This window comes from Homarus americanus, unplaced genomic scaffold (assembly GCF_018991925.1).
Source record: "Homarus americanus isolate GMGI-L3 unplaced genomic scaffold, GMGI_Hamer_2.0 scaffold21, whole genome shotgun sequence".
NCBI classification, from domain to species: Eukaryota; Metazoa; Arthropoda; class Malacostraca; order Decapoda; family Nephropidae; genus Homarus; species Homarus americanus.
Genome location: NW_024718513.1, coordinates 1,066,980 through 1,094,093, shown reverse-complemented (window position 1 = coordinate 1,094,093; position 27,114 = coordinate 1,066,980). Strand labels below are relative to the sequence as shown.

The 27,114-nt window shown below is 41.4% G+C and overlaps 1 protein-coding gene across 1 annotated transcript in view; it reads right to left on the bottom strand.

Annotated features, from left to right (window-relative positions):
- Positions 1 to 1,114: 1,114 nt before the first annotated feature.
- Positions 1,115 to 27,114, bottom strand: part of LOC121859686 (apolipoprotein D-like) — a 64,318-nt gene continuing 38,318 nt past the window's right edge. The window contains exons 4-8 of the mRNA XM_042356616.1: positions 20,434 to 20,563; positions 9,007 to 9,226; positions 6,696 to 6,850; positions 6,161 to 6,331; positions 1,115 to 2,473 (exon numbers count right to left, since the gene is read on the bottom strand). Of these exons, the coding sequence (XP_042212550.1) occupies positions 2,324 to 2,473; positions 6,161 to 6,331; positions 6,696 to 6,850; positions 9,007 to 9,226; positions 20,434 to 20,563 (826 nt within the window). The 3' untranslated portion in view covers positions 1,115 to 2,323. The remainder of the gene's footprint in view (positions 2,474 to 6,160; positions 6,332 to 6,695; positions 6,851 to 9,006; positions 9,227 to 20,433; positions 20,564 to 27,114) is intronic.

The window sequence follows — 27,114 nt, the reverse complement described above, 5'->3', positions numbered from 1 at the left end:
ATATTAACTAGAAAACACCATTTACATGTATATCTAAAAGTTCGATCTCAGCATATGAATTTTGTTTAAGCTCATAATCTGATGTGGATCTAAATGATGATCCTACAATTCCTTTTAAAGTAAAGTTATATATTTATGTACATTAAAGAAATGAATACCTTATTAAGGAAAATGGATAAACCTTACATGATTAAGTTATTAAATTAAATTTGCCTTAATCTCACCAAAAACAGGTTGTAGCTAATTGTTTTGTAGCCGAGAGCCTCTGTGCAGTTTTCAACGAAACAAAATTTAATATAATTCAAAATTTCAAATGGTAAAGAAGAGACTATCGTCAAAAATTATAGTGCTATACTGTGCCTGCTACAATAAATTCATAATAATGCTTATAAAATGGAAATAAATTCTTTTAATAATTTAAGAAAATTAGTGGGATCAGTGGAATCACTGCAATGAATATGCCCGAGTTCATATATTTGTTCTTAGGAACAGAATAGCTTCAGTCGGAGTCGGAGTCTGGACAATTTTACCGACTCCGACTCCACAAGCCGAAATTTCCTCCGACTCCTCGACTCCGACTCCACAGCCCTGTTCAAGACCAGACTTGATTAGCAATGGAGCAGGTTCAGATGCATTCAGGAGCCAGTGCAAGCTCAGTACTTGCCAACAGTGCTTAACAGTAAAAGGTTGGGGAGGGGGGGTCCAAGAAGTTGTGGGTGGGGGAACATGGCGAGGAGCACATTTTGAAGCCAGGTGTACTTTATGTTAGGAGATATGGTTTTGCTTTTATCTTCGTCGCCACTGATTGGCTCGTTTGTGGCAAAGAAGATAAAAGTGAAAAGTAAAAAAGAAAGAATATCTCTTAATATCAAGTACACATGGCTTCAAAATGGCCTTAAAATCCCCATGAGGTCAATAGTAATTACTTTTTAATATATAAAAATGCCTGAGTACAGTACTGTACTACTGCATTAAAGGAAAATTATTGGAATTTTCTGATGAAAAAGGGGGTCCAGTCCTGCAGGACTTCCCCCCCCCCCCCTCCCCTCCCGGATCCGCTCCTGCTGGCAGTAAAAAATTGAAGAAGTCAGGAGTCGCTAAAAATACAAATATATAAAACATTTTATATATTTATTTCAATTCCAATAAACTTTAACAGATTATATAGTAAACAAATAATATCTTAGGTATGATTTTTCGTGATTGCCATGTAAAATTTCCCTATCATAATACATTCTCCCCCTTTATTGTGTTTAAACCCCCCAAAATAGCACTATTTTTAGCATGTAAACAAGTGATAAGCAACTAATACAGGATACTACAGCACAAGGAATGCCTTTGTAAAATATGGAAAATTTGTACCCTAATCACATATTTTTAAAGATGGTACTGTACTGTACTATATTTTACAACAAATTAAGCAATCCCAAGAAAGTTTATCATCACAAAGACCCTTAATAAAAATGCAGCAATAAAATATATTCTTCTTGAATGTAATATAAATCAGTCTTCAACACACTGACATAACCAAGCTACAAAAGGAACCATGATACTTTACTTACAATGGCAGCAATATTCAATATCCATTACACTTAAAAGGGTCCCTCACACAACCAAGAGCGAATATTTCAACAAAAAGAACAGGTACGCTTATGTGCAACAGCCTACAAATAGAGATACTGTATAGCACAAGTGTTTCCTATAAATACAAACATTTAAGGTGAAGAGACAAATGGACACTGTGATTACCAATGAATAATAATTTGCAATATTCATAGAGCTTTAGATTTTTTTTTGCATTTGTGAGCGGTAACATTTTGCCACCAATTAATGTATAAGAATACGGTACCAGTTTGAGAAAGGCGCTGATGTCAGCTACCATAGAGTACTCTCAGAAATTCACAGCTGTTTATGGCCGGTCTACAATGAAACATCTCCTTTTACTCTTCTCAATTTATTTCTGTTAATTTCTATACAAATCGCATAGGGTAGCTATACTGTACTATATGTGCTATACACTCAACTTTTTCTTCATCTGTAATTCCTTCATTGTGTCTGCTTTTCAAAAACCCTCAGCTGTGCCCTCCATCTTTTCTATTCATATTCCTGTATAAAATACTTAATAATTCCATTTTTATTCTCCTAACAATTAAGTAATATTCATCCTCCCTACCTTCATCCTGCCTAATTTCATTCTTTTTCACCCTCCCATCATCTCAACTTAAATGTCACTGTTTTCCACTTCTACCTAGTTAATATTAATGATATTTCCTGCACATCAATACATCTTACATCCAAAGGCCTCTAAGATGGGTATGATTGTCTAGGCAAGAAGTTCAACATCAGGGTCTACTAGTACAGCTGCACTGGTGTCTGATGAGCCATTTGTTGAGGCACCTAGGCGTCGGGTCACGTCCACTACAGTGTCAGCGAAGTTGCTGGCACCATTCGCCACCTGCAAGAATGTCATCACCTGGAATAACAGACTTTTCACTTCAGTTTTATGGCAACGAGCATGTGTAGCAAATATGAATAGGAGAAGACATACATGGCTGGAGATATTAGCAGTATTACTAAGCCATGCAGGAAGTGTTGTGTTAGAATATTCAGAAGTATTTATAAGTGGTCTTACAAAAGGATAAAAGTAGAATACATATACTGTACAGTGATATCTCCGTTAGCCGGAACAATTGATGCAGAACACTTCCAGGAATGAGAGAATTCTGGGTAACGAGACGACTCTCTCAAAGCCGGAAGAAAACCCCATCCCCGGAATTTTCCGCGTAACGAGAAATTTGTCTTGGAATTTACCAGAATGATGCATTATTTCATCTCTCAAAGCAAAGCCGGAAAAAATCCCCCATCCCTAGAAAAGTTTTCTCAGAATTTCTTGAAAATGCCCGATTTCCATCTCTCAAACCCGGAATAAAAATCCCCCATCCCTGGAATTTTCAGACCAGCTTTTTAGTCCATTATCACAAATAAAATTTCTCATTAAGGATTCTGAATATACTGTAAATGATTAAAAATTAATGAATATTTTTTGATTTTGCATATGTTACTCCCATACACAGGAGAATACGCATTTCGGGGCTGCATTTGTACATCACTGAAAACTAGTTGACGCAAACGCTAACAGCGTCAATTTATGAAATCGTTTACGCCGACGGCATCAAATTTCTCGGCCATTTACGCTGACGCTGGCGGCACCACTTTTTTCGCTGACGCGTACAACACTGGATAAAAGTAAAAGTAAAGTACAGGTAGATGAAAAACAAACTTTGTCACCAACAAACTCATATTTTATCTTAATATATCAAAATTTGGTGGGTGAAAAGGGTTTTTATGTTCATCGGGACTGTCATCAGACGGATACCCCCCCTCCATGTGAAATGTTCCAACAATCCCGATGGCAAATCCTATTCACCAGGACTGCCTTCAGTTCTGTGGCATCTTTGAATGACCTCACCCTACACTGTTCCTATCGGTTGGGTGGTTTAACAACTGAAAATATGGACCTTTCATATAAAATTTCATTAACGATCATGCAACAACTTGCTTGTTTACATACAAATATGCACCATCAAAAGTATCAAGAACATTACAAAACTGCTAAGCATGCAGTTAATTGAGTAAGAGAAAAAAAACCTCAAGGTACGGGATTTGGGGTTAGTGTCCTAGCATGGATCGGAGACTTTCTCTATGATTACAAGTAGAGTGTGGTGATTAATGGTATGAAATCATCGTGTGTACCCACGACAATTGGGGTACCACAGGGCAGTGTATCGGACCCATTATTGCTCGTTTGCTTCATAAATGATGTGCCTGGCGCTGTACATTCCTCCATACAAATGTTTGCAGATGACACCAAGTTATTTCGAGAAATTAAGAACCAAGAAGATTGTGAACAGCTGCATATCATGTGTCCCAAGAGATGAAGAATCTGCAGTAATGGAGACAATGTGAAAAGGACCTAGGTGCATATGTTGACAATAAGCTGAAGTTCTTGGGCCATTGCGAGAAAAAGGTGAAACGGGCAACTAAATTATTAGGTCTTACAAGAAGGTCGTTCAGATATCTATACGGTTCATCCCTCATAACGATCTTCAAGAGTGAGGTGCTTCTCTGTCTGGTCCGAGATATGCTAGGGAGTGTCAGTGGATTGAAAATGTCCAAAGAAGGACCACCAGACTGATGCATGTAGTACGGCACCTCGGCTACCCACAGCGCCTGCAAGGGGTCACAGCGCAAGGTTGAAGAAGCAGCAAGTCCAGAAAACAGTGAAAGGTAACTTTTTTGGAGTGAGAGTTGTGAACTCTTGGAACAACCTGCCAGTGTGTGTTGTAACAGCACCGAGTGTGAGCTCTTTCAAGACCAGAACTGACAAGCACTAGAGCAGGTTCAGATACATTCAGGAGCCAGTGCATGCCAAGTACTTGCCAACAGTGTGTAACAGAGACGTGATCGACCGTCCAAGCAGCTAACTGATGCAAGTGTCAGTAGTGCATCCAAGAAAAGGAAAACAATTACGATGGAAGTGAAACTTTATGTAATTAAACTTTCTGAAAAAAGTGAAACACCCTCAGTGATCAGTAAGGTGTTGGGCTTCAGCCGCTCAATGGTCGGAACAATTTTGAAAGACAGAGAAATTTCTTGAACATGTTAAAGGATCTACACCAATGCAGTCAACTGTGATAACTAAACAAGGAAGTGGATTGTTAATTGAAATGGAAAATTGTTAGTGATATGGGTGGAAGATCGAAATCAACGGCATCTGCCTACAAGTTTAGCCTTGATTCAGGAAAAAGCAAGAAGCTTGCACACTGACTTGAAGGCTAAACGTGGTGGTGAAATTGAAGGGGAAGCTTTTGTTGATCTAGAAGAGTAGACACCTTTCCACTGCTGGACCTGATCTTGTGATCACCCATTCATAATGCCCCCTCCACACACACTAATAAGGAGATTGATTGTCCTCTAGAGGCAGGTCTAAAAGATAGTTGGGTCTCCCTGACCAGTACACACATCACACCAAGTGGATTATTTTCCCAACTGCCTACCCATAAATCCAAGAGGAGAATGTTCGAGTCACCTGGCTACAGGCTTATCTCACTATGGTAATAGGATTTCAAATCAATATTATGTCTAGTTCGAAGCTCCCAGTTCAGGTAGTTTCTGTTAATAATAGCCAACTAGAAAGTAGAAATTGGCCATTTTTGGCCTACCCTTGGTTCTCCTCCCATATCTTTTAGGCTCATGCACCTCTTGACCAAACTGGTCTAATCCATGCCCAAACCATCTCGACCTGCCTCTGCACAGAACTCTGCCAATACTCTCAATACCCAGTCACCCTCTTAGCTCTGAACAGGGCCTCCTGTCTTGCAATGCCACCTTACACATCCACCTCACCATTCAGCCCACTCATGTCTTCTGTCACCCTCATAACTCCCTTGTTACACTGCCCTACAACATCACACTTCTCACACCAGCCACATACATTCTACCTTTCATCAAGAGGGAAAGTCTTCTTGTTGTCAATAAAGGTAGCACCTCACCTTCCACACTCATTGCACATTATTGAGTTGCTGGCAGCACCTTTCTTGCAGACAGCATATGTCCATTTTCCACCATGGGTTCCTCACCCACACCACTAGCCAATTCTTTTGTTTTTGCCACATTCACTCTCCACTGCCTTTTCAATGCTTCCTGCTATCAGCACTAAGTAAACATCAGCATTCAACAACTCTCAGGGCAGACCAGTCCTAAAGTCCTGTGATATTGCCTCCAGCATCAGGAGAAATAGAAGGGGGTTCAAGACACACCCCCTGATTGACTCTTACTTTTACCCCAAATTCCTTACTTGGCTCACCGATTATTTTCACATAGGTTTTTAAACCTGCATATACAGTACTGCTATAATCACTTGTGTAAGATACTCCTCAACTCATAGCTTTTTCATTGTCCACTTAACTATTTCATGTGGTGCCCTGTCAAATGCTCCCTCTAAGTTTACAAATGATATATAAGTTCCTTTCCTTGCAGCTGCTTGACCATAAATATTACCTCTGTAGTCCCCCTACCTAGCATAAAACCAAACTACTTTACTAAATCATTATTCTTAACAAGATATCAATTCTTTCCAAAGCTGTCACTTATTTCATACCTGAGATGCAATTGTCTTGAAGCTGTCAGAGGCATCACCTATAATCTTCTTGAAAGTGTCCTCATCAATGTTTATGTTGAGGTCCGAGTCCTCACGACGAATACATACAGAGTGGTCGATGACATCAAAGTCATGAGTATCAAGGCCTTGGTCTGTCATTTTCTTCTTTATCTGTGGGTTATTACACACTATTATGATCAGCAGTTAATTATGGCCACACCTATCTTTGGGGGAAGATTTCAAGAGATAACGTACCATTTTATGTCTTAATCCTTCTCCCCATTCTCTCTCTCTCACCCATGAAATATTCTTCATTCTCTTCCACCTCTCCTCCCTTGAAGGATACATTTTATACCAATTAAAACCATGCCAAAAATACTGGCCTATCAGTATGCTGCTATACCCCTGTACTTAATACACTGGTCTGCCAGTATGTTATCATTAACACTCGCTTGTCAGTATGACCTACCAGTAAAATATTTATCATACAGGAAAGCCTATCAATACAGTACTGCATCTTGCTGCATGCACTAACCTCGGCAATAATGGCTGCATCAAGGGTGGGTGTTTTGGAGAGGATGGTGGCAGAGGCGCGATGCCCAATTCTGGTTAACTGTTGACACTCAAATACTGCTGCATAACTACTGCCATCAGTATCAAAGACAATATAATCTGCCTTACCTGCAATATCTGAAACATAGAGAGAAGTAAATAAAAATCATCTAATAATTACAATACAGTATATTACTTCTGCTTTCTGCTGCATTATGAAGAAGGGTGTGTAATATGAGAGAAACCAACACAAAAAGAGGAAAATGTCATAAGTACAATACTGTACTGTACAGTATGTCAATTCTGTTCGGGGTAGCAGTAGCCATACTCACAAAGATAAAACCGGTACAGCAGTTGGGATTTACATCATATAGATACATAATTATGATCATCAGTCAGGTGTCTGATATTTTTAAAACATCATTATGGAAAATGCTGTAATATTATTTTGTTCTTGTATGTAAGTATCACTTTGGTTTATTCCATTATTAGGATAAAACCACCATGTTATATTATGTTCATTGTTGTTTCCTCTTTGTATTGTTACAACATTTTCCTTTGTGTTATTTCAGATATGTAGTGAAATAAGTCAAGTAAAGCTTGGATGTAGCAACCAAGTGTTTTATTTACCACAGGGTCCATACCTGGAGTTAGTCACAGCTCAAGGTTAAAGAAGCCACAACTTCAGAAAACCGTGAGGGCAAACTTTTTCGGAAATAGCACTGTGAACTCTTGGAACATTCTACCAGAGTGTGTTGTGAAAGCACCGAGTGTGAGCTCTTTCAAGACCAGACTTAACCAACACTGGAGCAGGTCAAGATACATTCAGGAGCCAGTATACATGCCCAGTACTTGCCAACAGTGCATAACAGAGATGTGACCAACTGCCCAAGCAGCTAATGAGCCAACCAGTAACCAAGAGGCCAAAAGCAAAAGCAAGTAATTTTCCACACTTGCAGCCCTCCGTGCTACACAATCTTTTGCACTCTTTTTTGTCAGGTTCTTAACTCTAATGCCATTTCTTACCTAATATCATATACTGTACTATGATACCAGTTTGCACACATCATGTCTCTGTTATATTAAATTCACTATAGATTACAGAATATAAAGAAATAACAGTTATTAAGCACAAAGTCCCTTCCAAGGCCAGAAGGCTAAGTGAAGTTCCAGGCTAGGACACGATCATATCTCCGGACATGCCACAATATATGTCGTACAGGTATATGGATAAGTATGTCCAGGGAGGACAATAGAATACACAATAATGTACTGTACAGTACTATCAAATATTCATATGGGCTACTATACAATAAACAGCACCCAGTTCAAAGGGCACATAACACTGCCATACCTCCAGACAAATCTCAACAAACAGTTTTTAGTTTTGGGGTCATATGCAACACAGACTCTATTGTTTACTGCCATTCATTCTCTGTAACTGCTGTGATAGATAAGTTCAGTTAAGGCGTTCCTCTTCCTCATCACAACCACAAGATTTTCCTTTGGTTCATCTCTGTCATTTCATACAACCTCAGGATCATCCATTCCCATAATATCCTTACTTGGAGCTGGCGGACGCTAACCCCACAAGGGGTCACAGCTCAAGACTGAAGAAGCCGCAAGTCCAGAAAACTGTGAGGGCAATCTTTTTCGGAGTGATAGTTGTGAACTCTTGGAACACTACCAGAAAGTGTTGTGACGGGACCGAGTGTGAGCTCTTTCAAGACCAGACTTGACCAACACTGGAGCAGGTTCAGGTACATTCAGGAGCGAGTGCATGCCCAGTACTTGCCAACAGTGAGTAACAGAGACGTGACCAATCGCCCAAGCGGCTAACGAGCCGATCATTTGGTGAAGAGGATAAAAGAAAAAGAAAATTAACAGATGTGACCGATCGCCCAAGCAGCTAACGAGCCGATCAGTGGTGAACAGGATTAAAGTAAAAGTTAACATCATTCCCTCTAATTGTGCATGCTTGCTGCTACAATACAGTACTTTCCAAATATCCATCCCTCTCCCGTACAATACCTTGATCTTAAAGTATTCCCATTCTTCTGTATGTGGTACAGGTACAGTATATGATAAGTTCAGGAAGGCCAATATAATACACAATGTGCAGTAGCTAAAACAACTATCTGTGCAGGTAGGGGTCGATATGCTGTATTTATCATCCACGGTCTCATATTGTTTCCCACAATGTATGCACAGTTAGTTGTTTTAGCTACTTTACTATCTAATAATCATTTCAAGACTCGGAGAAGAACAACCTGACAGATCATTTCAACACTTACTTAGGGGCCATTTGACACGCATTTTCCCACTCTTATCACCGTCAGGAATGTCCAGCGTGCCGGTGTAAGAGTTGGTGTGTTCGATTCTAAGTGAATCCAGCAGGACCAGTTGACGAGACTTGGTAACTTTGAGCTGAGTTGGCGACACACGTGTGTAGTTCAGAGTAAGGCAGGTGGATGATGTGTCGAACTGTTCTATCACATACCACTGACCCAGCAGCTGAAAAATAATGTGACTTTACTACATTAAAATTTACTTACCCAAATCCTAAAAGAAAAAAAATTACTGTATACTAAAAAAAAAAGTTGGCTACCACCTTTGATCGTAACAAGAGAACAGAGCAACAGGGAAAGTCAAGTTATTAATAATTGACTATACCAGGGATGGCCAACCTCCGGCGCATGCGCCAAACATGGCACATTGGATGATTAGAAGTGGCGCATTGCATCCCTGTGATAATAATAAAGTAAGGCAGTAAGCCTACTCATTATTTTTAGCAATTTTATTATTTCATGCACAGCATCAGACTGAAATAGAAGGAAAACTGAAGCTCGTGCTTGGGTCTGAGTTACGGAAAGAATATGTGACTAAGAAAGAGGAAGAATTCAGGATTAGACAAAATGTATGTTAAAAAAAGTTGTGAAAGTTTGTCAATAACAGAAGCATCCTATGAAATTGCTTTAGCATTGGCGAAAAAAAAGGAAGTCTTTCTCTGATGGAGAAGAAATTGTTAAGCCTTGTCTCCAAATATTTGCAAGACGTCTTGGTGATAAAAGTATTGAAAGGAAAGCAGACGAAATTGCTCTATCAAAACAGACAGTTACGAGACGTACCGAGGAACTCTCTCACGATGTATCTCAGCAACTGAAAGACCTTGTCCATTCTTGTACTTTCTTTTCTTTAGCTTTGGACGAATCAACTGACATAAGAGGAATTGATGATCATTTTAGTGTCTTTGAAGAACTTGTCAGTCTTGAGTCACTTCATGGAAAAACAAGAGGATCAGACATATTTGACAAAGTAAAATCATGTATAGAAAATCTACAATTAGATTCTAGTAAACTCATCACTGTGTGCACTGACGGAGCGCTGTCAATGATAAGGTAAAGTCGCCGGGACTACAACTTTGCTTGAAAACTTTTTAAATCGTCCTCTACTAAAATACCACTGCATTATACACCAAGAGTCACTGTGTGGAAAACCTTTAAATTTGCAGCATGTTATGTTACCAGTTGTGAAATGTGTAAATAAAATTAGAGCAAGAGCATTAAACAGACGAGAATTCAGAGAATATTGTGAAATGTTAGATTTGGAATATGGCGACCTTGTCCTTCATTGTGAGGTGCGCTGGCTTTCTAGAGGACAGGTTCTGAGCAGGTTTTGGAAAATGAAAAATACTGTTCATTATTTTCTAGAAGAGAAAAATGAGCTACCTGAGGAAAGAGCCCTTTTATGTGATAAAAACTGGCTATTTGATTTGGCATTTTTAGTTGATGTTACCAGACATCTCAATGATCTAAATTTGAAACTGCAGGGCAAGAACAAATTGTTTCCTAGCTTAGGAAATGACATCAATGCATTCAAGATGAAGTTAAAACTGTTCATCTCAGTTAGAAAATGAGGATTTGAGCCAGTTTCCGCACTTAAAAGAGCAGAGTGAATGTGCTGCTGATAATGGCAATTTGACAAAATACAGGTATACTGAAAAAATCAAGTTAATGCAAGTCATTTGAAAGTCGTTTTCGTGATTTTGCTAAAGAAGAAGACTGCATACTCGCATTTATAAACCCATTTTTACTTAGTGAACAAAAAATAATGGAACTTATTGACTTGAAAACAAATTCATTATTGAAAATAAAATTTGATGAGCTTTCCTCAGTCCCAAATGCTTCTGACATGATTAATTTCTAGCGATCATTACCCTGTGAAAATTTTCCAGAACTAAGAAAATTTGCCCAGAGTTATATACTATGTCATTTCGGAACGATATATAGATGTGAACAAGCATTTTCATCCATGAAATTGATTAAAAGCAAAACGAGGTAGCGACTGACTGATTCAAATTTGAAGAATTCTCTGCTGCTCCCAGTAACAAATTTAACTCCAAACATTGAAAGACTGGCGAAATCAAAACAGACTCAAAAGTCTCATTAAAGGTAAGTAATGTTTATCTGCTTTATCAGATATTGTTTTTATATTTAATAATTTTATCATGTAAAAATGCTAATTATGTCTATAAACATATTTTTACAAGAAGTAGACGGGGGTACAAGAGTTGTATGGCGCATCTGAACTCGTGTGTGAACAAATTGACGCATGGTATGTAAAAGGTTGGCCACCCCTGGGCTATACAATACCTTTATAATGTATTTTAGGAAGAGACAGGCAGGTTATGGGTGAGGTTAGGTTGTACAGTATGACATAACAGGAATAAACTAACCAGGACATATCTGTTATAGCAGCAAGAGTTGATAAATGACAAATGAAAAGAGAATTCACATTGTGCTCTAGACATAAGTGATACTAACAAATACAGAATAACACCAACAAGGAATAAACTAATGACCACAATATATAAGGCTAGTGCAGATCATAAGGGGATGAGAAATTATGAGACAAAAATAAATGAAACTGGATCCTCGTTGGTTGCCAAACTAGAGCAAGTTTGGAAAGAGATCCTCACTAAGACTGAGGAAGTTGCTGACAGAATAGAGGGAGTAGTGAAGAAGAGCTAAGCTTAGGCTCAGGCTGTAGCAGGGTCACATAAGGTGACGGAGAGTATTGCAGGATCCGAACTAGTAGACCTACTGATAGGAGAGAGGAGGAACAATGGGAAAGTTATGAGTGCAGGAACAGCAAAACAGTGTTTGAAGTCCTTGAGAGCCGGTCTGAGGAAGCTGAGAGTAGGAAAACACACGATAAGACAGAGTTTAAGAATATTTGTGTAGAGGATCTGAAACTGTCAGCCCCACCCCCCGCCCCCCACTCAGGATGTGAGGAGGCGAGGCCAAAGGCAGAAGAACAAGCCTCACCCCCTCAGAACCACACTAGTGAGTGAGGGTAAGAAATGGGAAGTTATTCAGCAGGCAAAAACCTTAGCAAGGAGCAATGCATTTTAGAATATACTGTACAGTATTCATAAACCCAGATCACATGGTAATGCAGAGAGAACAGCACAAAAAATTCCTGTGGTGCTTGAAACAGAAAGAGAATTCGATGAGGAACAGGGATGGATGTGCACGGGTTATATACAAGGGGAGGGTAGCAGAGGCAAGTGCACCAGTGCAGAACCAGGGGACAGCGGGACACCTCCCACCCGCTCTACTTCCCACCTAGGAGGCGAGCTCCTTGTAAACACTGTCATCTCTGACCAAACCCCACAAAATTCAATGCATTTGGTAAACGAGGCAGCTGCTGAGAAAAGGGAGATGCCAGAGTCACTACCAAAATCAGAGACTTTACCGAGTCTGGCTTGAAAGTCACGTACTGTACACTAATAATGACACGTTCCTTGATAAGAGAGCAGAGCTTGAAACCCTACTCAAAGTAAATCAACCTGATATAGTAGATGTGGTAGAACCGTTGTACAAGAACAATAGAATCAACCCAGAGGAATGCGAGTTCAATAAAGACAGATATGAATCATTTACGAACCTTTCTCAAGCAACTTGCAAGAGGGGTGTGGTTATCTATGCTAGGCAAGAGTTTAGAGCTAGCTAGATGAAGGTACTGGGGGAGGATATTTTTAAAGAAATAAAATCGGATGTATCTACAGATCCCCAAACTTTAGCTTATTAATCCAAAGGAACTTAAGAGCCTTAATTGACAATGCAATGACACTCAACCATGGCCACCTTCTTGTCATGGGTGATATTGCATGGGGAAACAAAACCAAACCAAGTCACCCGAATAGTCCTGCTACCCAATTTTCTATTCCAACATGTTAAAGATCCGACTTATTACAGAGGGGAGCAAACACCAAAATCACTGGACCTCATCATAACTTACGAGGAGGGTATGGTGGCCAAGCTGGAACACCTAGCCCCCGTTGGCACCAGTCACCAAGTAACGTTGTCCTTCAGATTTATGTTACTTGGTTCATAACAAAACCAGGCCAAGGTTAAAATATTACAAGGGTAATTACAATGAGATGAGAGGTATTCACTGGTCTATACGAATGCAGTCGCTACAATGAATATCATAGCCAGTAAATAGAACCATTTGATCGATAAATATATACCAGAGCCCAAACAGTGCCTCCAGGAATACAAGGAGACTTATCGCCACTAGCTTCAGCTACATAGTGCTGGCATTTGCTGCCTTCAGCACCTCCACTCAGCACTGAGTGCCTCCCAACACCTCAACTGAAATGCCGTCTATGAGTATCACCTTACCCAAACACAAAAATCTCTCAACCTACGACCATGTACGCCGCGACCTCCCTTGTAGACTGTAGAGGTGTTGTGACTCCTATGTGGCTGTGCGATCTGTGACCTTGTCAGATGTTTGTAAACATCATAGCCATAGAACAAGCGTCTCATTGTTATAACCATAGATAGAGGCTCGGGACACCTCTGGCACACCGTATCGTCCAACCCCATCGAGTGTAGTGAACACACCAACTCACAATCCTGTCCAAGATTTGTGCTAAGACAATTTACTCCGTACTATCGTTTCTTGGAGCACCATATTGATCTACATCGACCCGCACTTGTAAGTACAGCCTACGTGATGACATACCCCTCAGTACTGAAATATTGCGGACTAATTATGCTCGTAATAATGTGATGATAGAATACTGTGCCTACTCATTTTCTGCCTTATCTGGAGCAATAATACAATGTGGAATGAAACGCAACTAAGATTAATAGAGTTATGTACTGGCCTGACTCATTAAGGCCCAAGAACGCAGACACTACACTGAATATCATAACTAGTAAAGTGACCCATCTGATCGATAAATAGTTACCCAAGACCAAACCCAGTGCCTCTAGGAATACGAGGGGATCCCTACACATGAATCATGCGGCGGTCGACAAAGTTAAGAAAAAAAAACCCAGAAATTCAAGACGCGGGTTGGGTCAAACAATGAGCAGGACATGAGGATTTATGCAAGAGCCAGAAACCAAGCAAATATAGAATGTAGAAGGGCTGGAAAGGAGTTCCAGAGGCTGGTTGCAAGCGAGGTCAAGTTAAACCCAAAGGCGTTTTACCGCTATGCAAAGTCGAAATTAAAAACGCGAGTAGGAGTATCAAACCTGAAGCTTGGAGATGGTAGTTACGCAGATTCTGACCAGGACAAAGCCGAGGCATTGAACAGCTTCTTTTCCTCAGTAATCACAAGAGAGGATGCGATTAACCTTCCTGCGTTTGAGGACAGACGGTTCGACACATCACTGACCCACATTGTGTTCACAAATGAGGGTATTAGAAATAAACTGTCAAAGCTAAAGGTCCATAAGAGTCCCGGCCCTGACATGGTGCATCTTAGAGTGCTAAGAGAGTTGTGCAACGAGCTTGCCGAGCCCCTGAAGATACGGATTTGTAAATGCCTGGATGAACAAAAGATCCCCAGTGAATGGAAAGTGGTATGTGAGTAGGGTGTGTCATACGGAGGCGAATTTTTGTTTTTTTTGAGTTTGAAAAATCGGCCCATGGTATTAATGATGTAGTTCTATGTGCAGAATCATGTGATATCTTCAGATTTGAAAAGTTTTCATTTTTTGCTAGGTAAATTTTAACTTGAAATCTTATGAAAATTCAGTATTCCCACCCTTTTACCAACACCACGAAATAGCTTATTTAAAGTAAAGTAAATGTATCAGGTTAATTTATTCGGATGAAAATGATCCAGAATAGTGAAACGAATGATCTTGACACATTTATTAAATTTAATATTCCTTTAGAAAACAAAATCATCAAATACAAAAACCGGTTTTACTTCTACGACCCGGTGTTGCTGCACACCATAGAGAACATGTCTTTCTTGCTTCTGTTTCTACTCATCACCTCCCTGCTGACCACCTGAGCTCGGATGTAGCCTTCCCTCCTCTCCTGGCTGTACACGTGACTGCTGGCCTCGCTCACTTGCTGTACACAACGCTCTATACTCTGGGTGTGCAAGGGCCAGGCACGGACATGCATGGGGTTGTCCAGGAAAGCTCTGACTTGAACATTGGTGAGGCTGCAGGTGAAAGGGGGCTCACTGCCAGCCTGGATGTTATCCAGATCTATGAGATCAGTGAGGGTCTTGGCACCTAGATTGACTTCAGGAGTCTTCCTGACCCTGAAGGAATCGTCACCAACTGATTTGTCAAGCCCAGATCCTCTCATAAGTCTCATATCCAAGATCTTTTTGACTGCCACTCTTCTCTCCTCCTCATCCTTACTGCAGAGCATTGTCTGCAAAACTGCCTCGGGATGAGCATACCAGGAAGATCTCCTCACAGTCTGCTCCACAATCTGAACAACCTTCCTTGGCTGACTCCTTAGGAGCTCAAGCTGGAAGAGAACATGCCTCGGACCTTCGGAGAACGATGACTTGACCTTGGTGTTGAATCAATTTGGCAAGTAGACACTCACGATGAATTGGACAATAAGTCTCAGGTTGTGAAGCTGGTTCCCTTTCAGTTTATGATGAGCGACCCAAATTCTGCAGAACCTGAGAGCCGTTGTGAGCCACCTAGAATGGGAGACTGGACCTATCTGCAGGTAAGCAAGTCTATCAGGCATGACCCCAGTTTTGATGGCACTGCAAATCATATAACCATAGTACTGGTCAGTACTCAGGTCGTCAATGACAGTATGTGCAAGCTCAACGAGTGGAGGGCCAACTGTGATTTTTTCAAAGCTCGGATTTATTTCTAACTCGGTGGCAGAGTCCAGCATCTTGCCAAGAGGACCAGACCATCCGTTGTGGAGGTCTCAAACAATCCAGACCAGCTTCTTCCCAATCTTCCGCTCTATCCACTGTATGACCCCCCCTTGCCACCCTGTGTTCGTGTTGGTGCTGTCCCCTCCAATGGCCTGCAGGGTCTGGTCTACGTTCCTCTCTCTGAGCCAGTTCACAATGTTATCTGCCACTATCTCAGCTGGTTTCCTGATGTCATCTTTCTCTGGAGTGAAATGCCACAAATACTTCCCTCCTGGTTCACTGCAGCAGGAGTAGTGTTCCTCCTTCACCATGGCAGGGAACAACTTGTCAAAATCTCCAACTTTCATGAACACTTTAGTGTCATCCCTTCTCCCATCAAAGAACAAACAATTGATTCCATTTTCTCTTATCCCCTTATCAAACTCCTCTTCTAGGTTACTGACAAGTTTCTCCTGAGCTCTCCTTACTTTGTTATGATCTATCACCAGGTGAACATCATCAGGTGTTATCAAACCACCGTCAATCCAGGCAGCTGTTGCTATCTCTGCAGTTTCTCTGAGACCAGTGTGGTGTCGCATGCTGGCCAGAGCTATGCTCGGGATATCTTTCCTATTTCGAATCTTATGCCTGGAAGGTTTGGGATCATTATTTTCTGGGTTAGGGACAAAGTCACCATTCTCCTGGTCAGCACTCGGATCAGCCATGGGGAAGTCATTAAACTCTGAATCAGCTTGACTCCAATCATCGGCCTTTTTTACCTCACCCTGGGCCTTCTCAAGTCTCTTTTCCTCGGCAACTCTTCTCCTCTTCTGTCTCTCTGTGGCAGCCTCCTGTCTCTTGGATTCCGGAATATCTTGGCTAGAAATCATGAGAGCCCCTATACTGCCAGTCTTCTCTCTCTGTGCTTTGACAAATGCCAGTTCGATCACAGGAATCTTCAGTTCACGCTTGCAAGTACAGGAAATGTGGGCCTCGGATTTACAGTCACAATCGCATCCAAACTCAGGACAGAGAACAATTGGGCACTTGCAAGTAATTATGTCAAATAACTGGTCCAGTTGCTTGGCAAAGCTGTCCTTAACTGCAAGTTTTCCTCTCCCAAGAGAGATATCTCTTGCCTTTTCCCAACTGGCTAGCAGTCTCTCACTAATCTTCTTCTGACTTGTTATGACTGGAGGTTTGAACTGAGCGTTAGCCAGAGTGTACTGTGCCAAGACAGCTTTGGTCATATCACTGGCAATGTCTTTGTTTGTGTAAGTTCTTTGGTTCTTTTCACTGATTTGCCTGATTAAAACACCGTATCTCAAAGCATCTCAATGTAGGCAACTCCGACTTCAGGAGCTCTCTCCCAGACCCAAGATAGTGACTGAGATGGCTGGATTTTTGGTTCCTCGTCCTGACACAAGCAGCCATCGCAAATATTATCAACTTATAAATGCATCAGAATCTGAAACAGAAAAAAATATTGTTAGTTGGGTTGTTAAAGAATGAAGTCAGAAAGCAATGTTCACTATTTAATTGTAATGCACTAATGCAGCTGTACGTTAGATTTTCGATAAATTTCACGCTAAAATTTACCTAGCAAAAGGTTGCAAAATATTGAAACTGAAATTATTTTCTGTTTATATACACTAAAATCTACCAAAAAAGTGATGGGCCATTAGTTTTAGCTGATCTTCCCTCCTATGACACACCCTACTATGCGAGTCCAATCTTCAAGAAGGGCGATCGTCACTCCACGAACAACTATAGACCGGTGAGCCTGACCAGCATAATATGTAAAGAGTATTATCAGAGATGCCAAGATGGAACATCTACTACTAAACAACCTTATAAAGGATTGCCAACATGGTTTTATGCCGGGGCGCTCCAGCTTAACGCAATTGCTCAAGGTATTGGATATTTGGACCCATATCCTGGAACGGGGTGGTAATATCTACAATATATACCTATATTTTGCTAAGGCTTTCGACAGTGTACCCCGTGAAAGGCTGAAAATCAAACTGGAAGGGTATGGAATTCGGAGAAATGTTCTACCGTGGATAGAAGACTTTCTACATGATCGCAAGCAGTGTGTGGTGATTTATGGCACAAAATCATCATCCGGACCTGTCACAAGCAGGGTACCACAGGGCAGTGTATTGGGCCCGCTGATGTTTGTTTGTTTCATAAATGGCATGCCTGACGTTGAACACTCCCCCATATAAATATTTGCCGATGACGCCAAGTTATATCGGGAACTCAAGAACCAAGCGGACTGTGAAGAGTTGCAGAAGGACCCCTGTGGTCTCCAAGAATGGTCGAAGAAATGGCTGCTGAAATTCAATGTCACGAAGTGTAAGAGGATGCACCTGGGGCGTACCAACGGTAAGGAGGCGTATCATATGTCCCAACGGGATGAAGAAACTGCACTACTTGAGACTGAATGTGAGAAGGACCTAGGTGTGTATGTCGACAATGAACTGAAGTTCACGGGCCATTGTGAGAAGAAGGTAAATCAGGCAAATAAATTATTGGGTCTTATAAGAACACCATTCAGATATCTAGACTGTCCATCCCTCGTAACGATCTTCAAGAGTGAAGTGCTTCCCCGTCTAGTCCCCGAGATATGCTAGGGACTGTCAGTTGGTTGAAAATGTTCAAAGGAGGGCCACCAAACTGGTGCCTGCACTTCGGCACCTCAGCTACCCTGAGATTAGAGCGCCTGAACTTGCCTAGCTTATACTACAGATGGGCAAGGGGTGACCTAATTGATGTGTATAAGCATCTCAAGGGGCACTACTCAGTTGAGTGTCTTTACTTGGAACTGGCAGACGCTCGCCCCACAAGGGGTCACAGCTCAAGATTGAAGAAGCCGCAGGTCCAGAAAACTGAGGGGGCAAACTTTTTCGGAGTAAGAATTGTGAACTCTTGGCACAATCTACCAGAAAGTGTTGTGATGGCACCGAGTGTGAGCTCTTTCAAGACCAAACTTGACCAACACTGGAGCAGGTTCAGGTACATTCAGGAGCCGGTGCATGCCCAGTACTTGCCAACAGTGCATAACAGAGACATTACCGATCGCCCAAGCAGCTAACGAGCCGATCAATTGGTGAAGAGGATAAAAGAAAAAAAAAGTAACAGAAGCTACCGATCGCCCAAGAGGCTAACGAACCGATCAGTGGTGAAGAGGATAAAAGTAAAAAAGTAAAAGTAGTGTGTGTTGTGACAGCACTGAGTATAAGCTTTTTAAAGACCAGACTTGACCAACACTGGTGCAGGTACAGATCCTGCACATTCTGGAGCCATTACTGATCAATGGTGAAGAGGATAAAAATATAAAAAAAGTAGAGAGAAACTTGATAAAGTGAGAGAGAGAGAAACTTGATAAAGCACGAGTGAGGAAAACCTGATAAAATGAGAGTCAATAGAGATGTAGAGGGGCAGAGAGTTGTGAGATGGAGGGAAGTGCCTCATTATTCTGCCACACTCACAGCCCCCCTTACTCTCTCTCCCCCTCCCTCTGCCCCCTACTTCTCTCCTTTAACCCCATTCATCCATCCCCTCCTTTTATACTCACTACCCCATCCCTTCCCCCAACCCTATCCCTAGAATCCCCCCCCCTTATGAGTGATCGGTCTTCATTTCCCACTAGGTCGTCAATAGATCATACCCTCACCCCCCTCCAGGGGAGTGAACACCAACAAGGTGTAATGTCACGGCTCCCACGCCACCACAAACCACCTTTCATCCTAAGGGTATCGACAAGTTGTATCCTCACAACTCCCTTAACACCCCCCCCCCATGAGAGGATCTAGAAATACAGTGGTACCGGTAATAATACTTACCCGTAATAGTGAGAAGAGCAACAGCAACATTAGTTGATGATAGAGTAACCGATTGTTTGTGTTGGCTGCATTACCTATAATAACATTGTATTTCCAAAAAAGTACAAGGTATAGTACTTCCTACAGACCTACACTATTAAAGTTGTTACACACGGGTTGATCAAGTCACTGAGGTTTGTTGTGTCATAGGGAGTAGCTGTGTCCTATGAAGTGCAGTACAGCTAGACCCCGACTTACGACTGCTACAACTTACGACCGTCGGGACTTACGACCGCCGCAGATTTTTTATTAAAAAAATTTTTTTTTCTATACCGAAACGTTTCCAGTTAATGTAGTCTCCATGTATAATTAGAAAATTATGGGGGCCCCATGTGCATTCAGCTGATTACATTAAAGGTAAGTGCTCAGTCACACTGTATCCATTCCTTATTATTTATTACTTTCACTGTACTGTATCCATTCCTCATTATTCATTACTTTTACTGTACTGTACTTCATTGTAGATTTTTTTATTAAAAAAATTTGTTTTTTATATATGTTGGACTTACGACCTGGATTTGGGTCCCTAACCCCGTCGTAAGTCAGGGTCTAGCTGTAGTTGCATATGGGGGTTGGAGTAGCTAGACACATGGGGTTCAGTAGTTGTGTACAGGGGGGTTAAGCTAAACACATGGATTAATTATGTCACGATGCAGTATACTGTAGCTGTAGCACGATATACTTACCTGGTCAGAGGAGAGGTTGGGCGAGTGGTCGACACGGGGACACTTTCCCCATCCCCAGTCGTGGCCGTTCACTACCACAGACACTACACACAACACCACCACCTGTCTCAGTGTCACCAACATCACTGTCCTGATGAAAAGGAAACAAAATGTTACGCAAATAAAACAGGAACACGCCTGGCCCTCTCTGTGTCAGATATAGCCAGTACCTATCATATCATTTCACTCACACCACAAGTAAGAACAGGGATATTTATATTATACCAGGAAATGCATATTCAATAAACCTTCCTTCACACTTAAATAAACCTACGTCACATAGTTTATTTATCGAGTACAATTATTTTTTCATGTTTATATTGCCCAGCTTCTTTCTCTTCCTAACTATATATACATATATACAGTGACCCCTCCGTTAACGAACTCAATCCGTTTCAAAAGGTCGTTCGTTAACCGAAAAGTTCGTTAACCGAAACCATTGTTTCAATGGGTTTTTGGGTATGTGGTTCCAGCTCACCGAAAATTTCCTAAATTCAACAAAAATGGTGGAAAAGTTCACTTACTTTGAGGTGTGTATGTAGAAGGCTCCTGGATGATGATGATGATGATGATGGGATTTAGAATGGGGGTGGAGGAGAAGGAAAAACAGAAGGCATTGGGGTGGAAGAGAAGTCACCCCATGGCGCCATTTCACCCATAAAATTTTAGCGACCTAAATGAGGTGTATAAGCATCTCAAGGGGCACTACTCCGTCGAGTGTCCTTCCTTGGAGCTGGCGGACGCTCGCCCCATAAGGTGTCACAGCTCAAGATTGAAGAAGCCACAGGTCTAAGGTCTAGAAAACTGTGAGGGCAAACTTTTTCGGAGTGAGAGTTGTGAACTCTTGGAACAATCTGCCAGAAAGTGTTGTGACGGCACCGAGCGTGAGCTCTTTCAAGACCAGACTTGACCAACACTGGAGCAGGTTCAGGTACATTCAGGAGCCGGTGCATGCCCAGTACTTGCCAACAGTGCATAACAGAGACATGACCGATCACCCAAGCGACTAACGAGCCGATTAGTGGTGAAGAGGATAAAAGAAAAAAGAAAGTAAATATGCGTTATGCTGTTGCTGTGGTAGCTGGTATGGCTAAGTAGTGCCATCGGTTATGAACCTCAGCAATAATCCCTTTGACCCAAGCCAGGCTTGGCAAGCCGCTTCTCAGCTAGCACTGGTGGAACCGTGGTTGACCTGTCCTACGAAGAACACGAAGAAATACTGTAATTAAAGATTGGCTAAGAGAACAAAGAAATAGACTGACTCCCTACCACACAGGAAACCCAGAAAGACTAAGACCCAACAAATTCATATATCACAAAGAACTACTACACTGCCTTCGCAAATTTAAAGAAAAATCCCCTGGAATGAACGGCATAACCTGAAACATGTAATTAAATCTACCCAACAGAGCAATGGAAGCCCTGATAAATATTTACAACTCAACCTTATCGTCTGGTTACTTTCCCGACGCCCTCAAACGGGCAAAAAATGATCTTCATTCCCAAAACAAGTAATAAACTAAAGACCTACATCCTTCTGGAAATAACCGGGAAACTCTTGGAACGCATACTAAATAACAGATTAGAAAAGTTCCTGGCTAACCACAACAAATTCAACCCAAGACTACACAGTTTTAGAAGAGGTAGATGAACCCAAACGGCAATAGCAATAACAGAAACCATGGCCAAAGAAAAACAGCAAGTAAACATAGTCTTAAGAGATGTAGCAAAGGCCTTTGATAAAGTGCGGCACATCGGACTAAGACACTAAAACTAGACCTACCTGCAGAAAAAGAAAGAATACTATGTGGCTACCTCCAAAACAGGACAGCATAGCTACAAATTGGCAAGCATTTAGATCCACCCTTCGACCTAGAAAGCGGAGTGCCAAAGGGAGGCGTCCTATCCCTAACACTATTCGCCATATATACGAGTAACTAACCTGAACCAACGCAACATAAGGAACACATTATCTTTGCCGTTGACATAACACAAATCAAATCATATCCCAGAAAATCAGAAGCAACGATGGCACACCATACGGCCTTAGCAATAAAACACAAATTACTATGAAAAGAAATGGAAAATACGGACAAACATCAACAAATTTAAACTCGTACCAATTGCCAACAAAAACGTCGAACCAGTAATACTAGATGGAGAAACTTACCCATACACCAACGAAGGCAGCATCCCGAGACTGAAGATAAAAAAAAATGGTTACCAGAGCTTCATCAACGAAAAAGTCCACAAACTACGCAACAAACTCTCAAAAATAAGAAGAATAAAAAACCTGAACATAACAAACAAGAAGAAACTATACACGGCACTAATAAAATCAGTAATGTGCTTCCCGCCTGTACCAACCAACTCATTCGGTGCAACGAGAATCAAAAAACTTCAAACGGTACAAAATAAAAGCCTAAGATTCATATATAAAATCAGTTACAAAGAAAGGGTAACAAACGAGGAACTCCATTGAAAGGCCCACATCAACGCAGTAAACAGACTTCTACAACCAAGCCATCAAAACATGGGAGCAAGTAGAGTTAGACTCGGAAACTGTTGTTAACTGGCTCGACAACGAACCAGTAAGAAGAGCAAGAGAGGAACACGTTTAGTTCAGATTAGGCAGAATAAGAGTAAATAATCCACCACCAATAACCAAAAAATCATCAAATTTAATACACAAACAAAGAACTGTATAGCCAAATAAATACCAAGTCAAGCTTCAATCTTTCGATTAAACAAAAAAGATAGGACCACCTCCTTGTGAACAAATGTAGCAAGTTGGATCATACACCTCTTCTTAGACATTAAACCTCCCTACTATGAACAAAAAGCTTAAATTCTCTAAAACAGAAAAAAAATAATTAAAAAGATAAATGACTAACGGACACTATCTTTGGCCTCTCCAACACTTGTCTTCTTGCTCCTTCCTTCCACTCTTATTAAAATAAAAGATACGTTGCTCAGCCAGCTCCACAAGAACCTGGCTAGAGGACGTCACCCCTTCCTTGGAAGAATGGCTACTGCAAAAATAAACCTTTATAGCAAAATGAAAAAGGCTTTAGAGCTAGTACCTAAATAGGCAAGATGTAAGTTCAAATATAATTATTATAACCTCAGCGTATCTGGTTGAGCCCGGATACGGTTTATCTCTTACTTTCCTTTAATTTTCCTGCCTCTCCCCAATTGCCACCAAACTACTTCCAATTCTAATCCCTGCCTTTCCACCCAGCATTACAAGCAATAGCCCCTCTATATTAACTCCAGACGTCAAGCCAAGACCCGCCCTACACAGAAAGTCTTTTGGCCCAGGTATACGACCAAGCTTCCTGGGGTACAATTCTCTAAGGTTTACACGGCAAATATTCCTCGTAGCAAATTGAGCATGGCTGAACTACGTACATGGTGAAGGTGAACATGGTGGTGGTGGTGGGATAAGGACCTCATACTGGGCAGTTATCCGACAATAGTGGACTTGCCTAACCCTTCCTCCCTCTTACCCTCCGCACAGCCTTCCCTCCACATAACCTGTATTCCCTCTCTCCCTCCCTGCCCTACCCTCCACACAGCCCTCCTTCCCTATCCCCTATTTTGCTCTAACCCCTCTATCCCTGCCTCCTATACTACCCCCCCCCCTTCCACACGCGTCGTCACTCTGGCATCTGTATCTACGTCGTAGCTGAAGCGAGTCACTTCCGAGCATCCATCTGTTTGGGGACACACATCACACAATAATAATAACTATGCCAGTAAGGAGTTTAAATACAAAGTCAGCGATTGGTGGGTTACTTGCGACCAATAAAACCCCGGGTTTCTGTCAGGAACGTGGGTTGGCTTCACGGGGCTTTTACATTACTCACTGTTAACTAAATGTCTCTCTCATTTATTATCCATGGGGTTATAAGATTAATGCTAAACTAATTTATGAGTCCATGATCACGATAAGTCATGTGTACAGCACCACGAAGTTTTCCAGTTAAAATACTGTCACACACGCGGATTCCAAAAACAGGAGTTAAGCTGTGTTTAGTGAGGGGTGGAGACAGTAAATGATTATTATTCGTGATAGAAATACAGTTACACTGGGAGGTGTACATGAACAACATACAAGGAGAGACGTATTGTACATGACTTAGTGTAACGCCGGTAGTCACGTTCACCATCCAAGCCTTGCCTGTGAAAGTTACTGTGGTCATAATAATATTGTGTGTCCTTCACCTGACCTTGGTAGAACTAAGTTTGAAGGTCACCTGTTTTGCCACCAGAGTTATGCAAGTCCCACCAATCTGTTTTTACCGACATGTGAAAAACACATTAATTATATCCTTATTACAAACCAGAGTTACGTAACTGTATAAATTTAAATCTTTTATTTTCGTGTTTCAGAGATGTTGAATTTTAATGATTACATTGAACTTTCTGTGGAGTATCGAGTGTATGTTCATATGTTTGATGTTCTACTTCTTACTTTTAGAGAGAGAGAGAGAGAGAGAGAGAGTTACACCAGTTTTAGCGTCACACCACCAGGCTACACCCTAACAGTGTCCAGTCACCACTATGTTAAGTGTTGCATGTTGCACGTCACGAGGGCCAGACTCACCACTTATTACCAATTAAGTGACTCACAGCCTTTGGTCTTCTCCATGTGACGATGGTCAATGAGTCGTCACACTCCCTCACGTTATTGTGACGATGGTCAATGAGTCGTTAAACTCCCTCGTCATTACTTTTATTCCTTTGATCCTCTTCGCCACTTGGGCGGTCGCTCACCTCTGCTACGCATTGCTGGCGAGTACTGGCTCATGAATGTATCTTGTTGTGACCATAGTCAGTGAGGTGTCACACTCGCTCATGTTATTGTGAGGATGGTAGGTGAGGCGTCACAATACCTCACGTTATTGTGAAGATGGTTCAATGAGTCATCACATCCTCATTCACCTGAGCTAGACAGGTGGCTTCTCCTTAACCCAGTGTGGTTTTTTTGTAAAAGGTTCAACTAACAAAACACAGGATTTTTTTATCCCAGAGACATACTCTTAATACATCCCGGAAGCAAAAAGTTCAAACAGTAATATGACACCTCTGAACCTGGACCTAAACGAGACAAGAAGCCTTTTTTGATGTAGTCACAAGAGTCGTTGACCTGATGCGATGTGCTCATTTTGCTAAGTACGTACACGGTAAAACTGTCTAATTGAGCTAGCTGGTGAGGTGGAACCATCTCCCCGAACTAAATGTGAAGCCGAAGTTAATACAGGCAGTATCTTACGTAATAAAATCCGTTTTGTTGTTATTTACAGTCTAGCGTCATCCATCAAGTTCTGAAAGAACGAGGAAGTGACAAAATATTACATTATAATCCATAACTGCATCATTCCTTATGCCCATCAGGTACGCGGCGAGGCTCTGAACTCCTGAACCCTGAAAGCAAAGGCTCGTAAACTGTGTATTATACGTTACAGTCACATCAGAAGAATTTGGTTTTAATTAGCACCACTAAATAGTAGCTACTTACCTTAATAAATATTACAGGAGAAACCCAAGACGAATAAGAAAACGCACTACAGGAGTGACACACGATGCACCTCCACCAACTGACGGCTGGCTACTAACTGGTCTAGCTCTCTCGGCGCAGTTTATATGGGTTGTTCTTCGTACCCTCCCACTCCCCCTCACTTCCTTCCTCACTTGCACTGTTTTCTATATTCCTACGCCCAGTTTGTTTATCTCTATCTCCTTTCCATTGTTGTATTCCCACTTTTCCCCTCCAACTTCCTCCTTCCTCGGCAAACCTTGAACTCGCTAATTCGCGTATTCTTACAGGTCATGTTTACTTCTCCACAGGTGTGACGTCATGCGGGAGTAGAGTTGGCAGGTTCGATTTTACAGCTTATTTTCTTTTAATACTACATTCATATGCCTCAGTTACTATACGAGAATGTACGTACACATGTACGAACGTCATTGGGAAGATAATGATGTGATTTAGTCAGTTCTAGGTAAGAAATTACTGTATAGAGAACTCGTTAACTTATCACTTGTGTTGCCATAAATAGTTGTCTAGTAACTATATTTATAAATAGGAGATAAAACAGTTCTATTTACTTATTATTTCCCTGTTTTCTCGTCTTGCTTTCTACCTTTTCCTTGTTCTTTCCTCATTTTTTCCAACTTTCTTTCTCATTTTATTTTCCCTCCTTTCTTTCTCCACCTTCCTCTTTTAGTTTCCTTCCTTCTCACGCCACCTCCCTCCTTGTTTTTCACTTCCTCATTACCCTTATCTAACCTCCGTCCTCCCTCTTTCTTTTATTCCTCCTCCTTACTTCCACTTTCCTTCCTCCTCCTTCTCTCACCTGCCCCTTCTTCCGGGTAAAGCGCAGCCTCACCAGCGAACTATGCAACAGGTGACTCATAAGTGCTGTCAATTCTGGAACTCGCAACTCCATTCCACACATCACGACTTGCACGCATACCATTGGCTGCCTTTTAACAAATCGAGTTTTTATTGGCTGCCATTTTACAACTCGAGTTTTCATTAGTGGAGAGAGAATAGATGTGTTGTTGGGATTTATTTATGAAGGTTATATGGAGGTGGGGAGTTGGCCTAATTACCGTGCATCCGGGTCGCGTGTA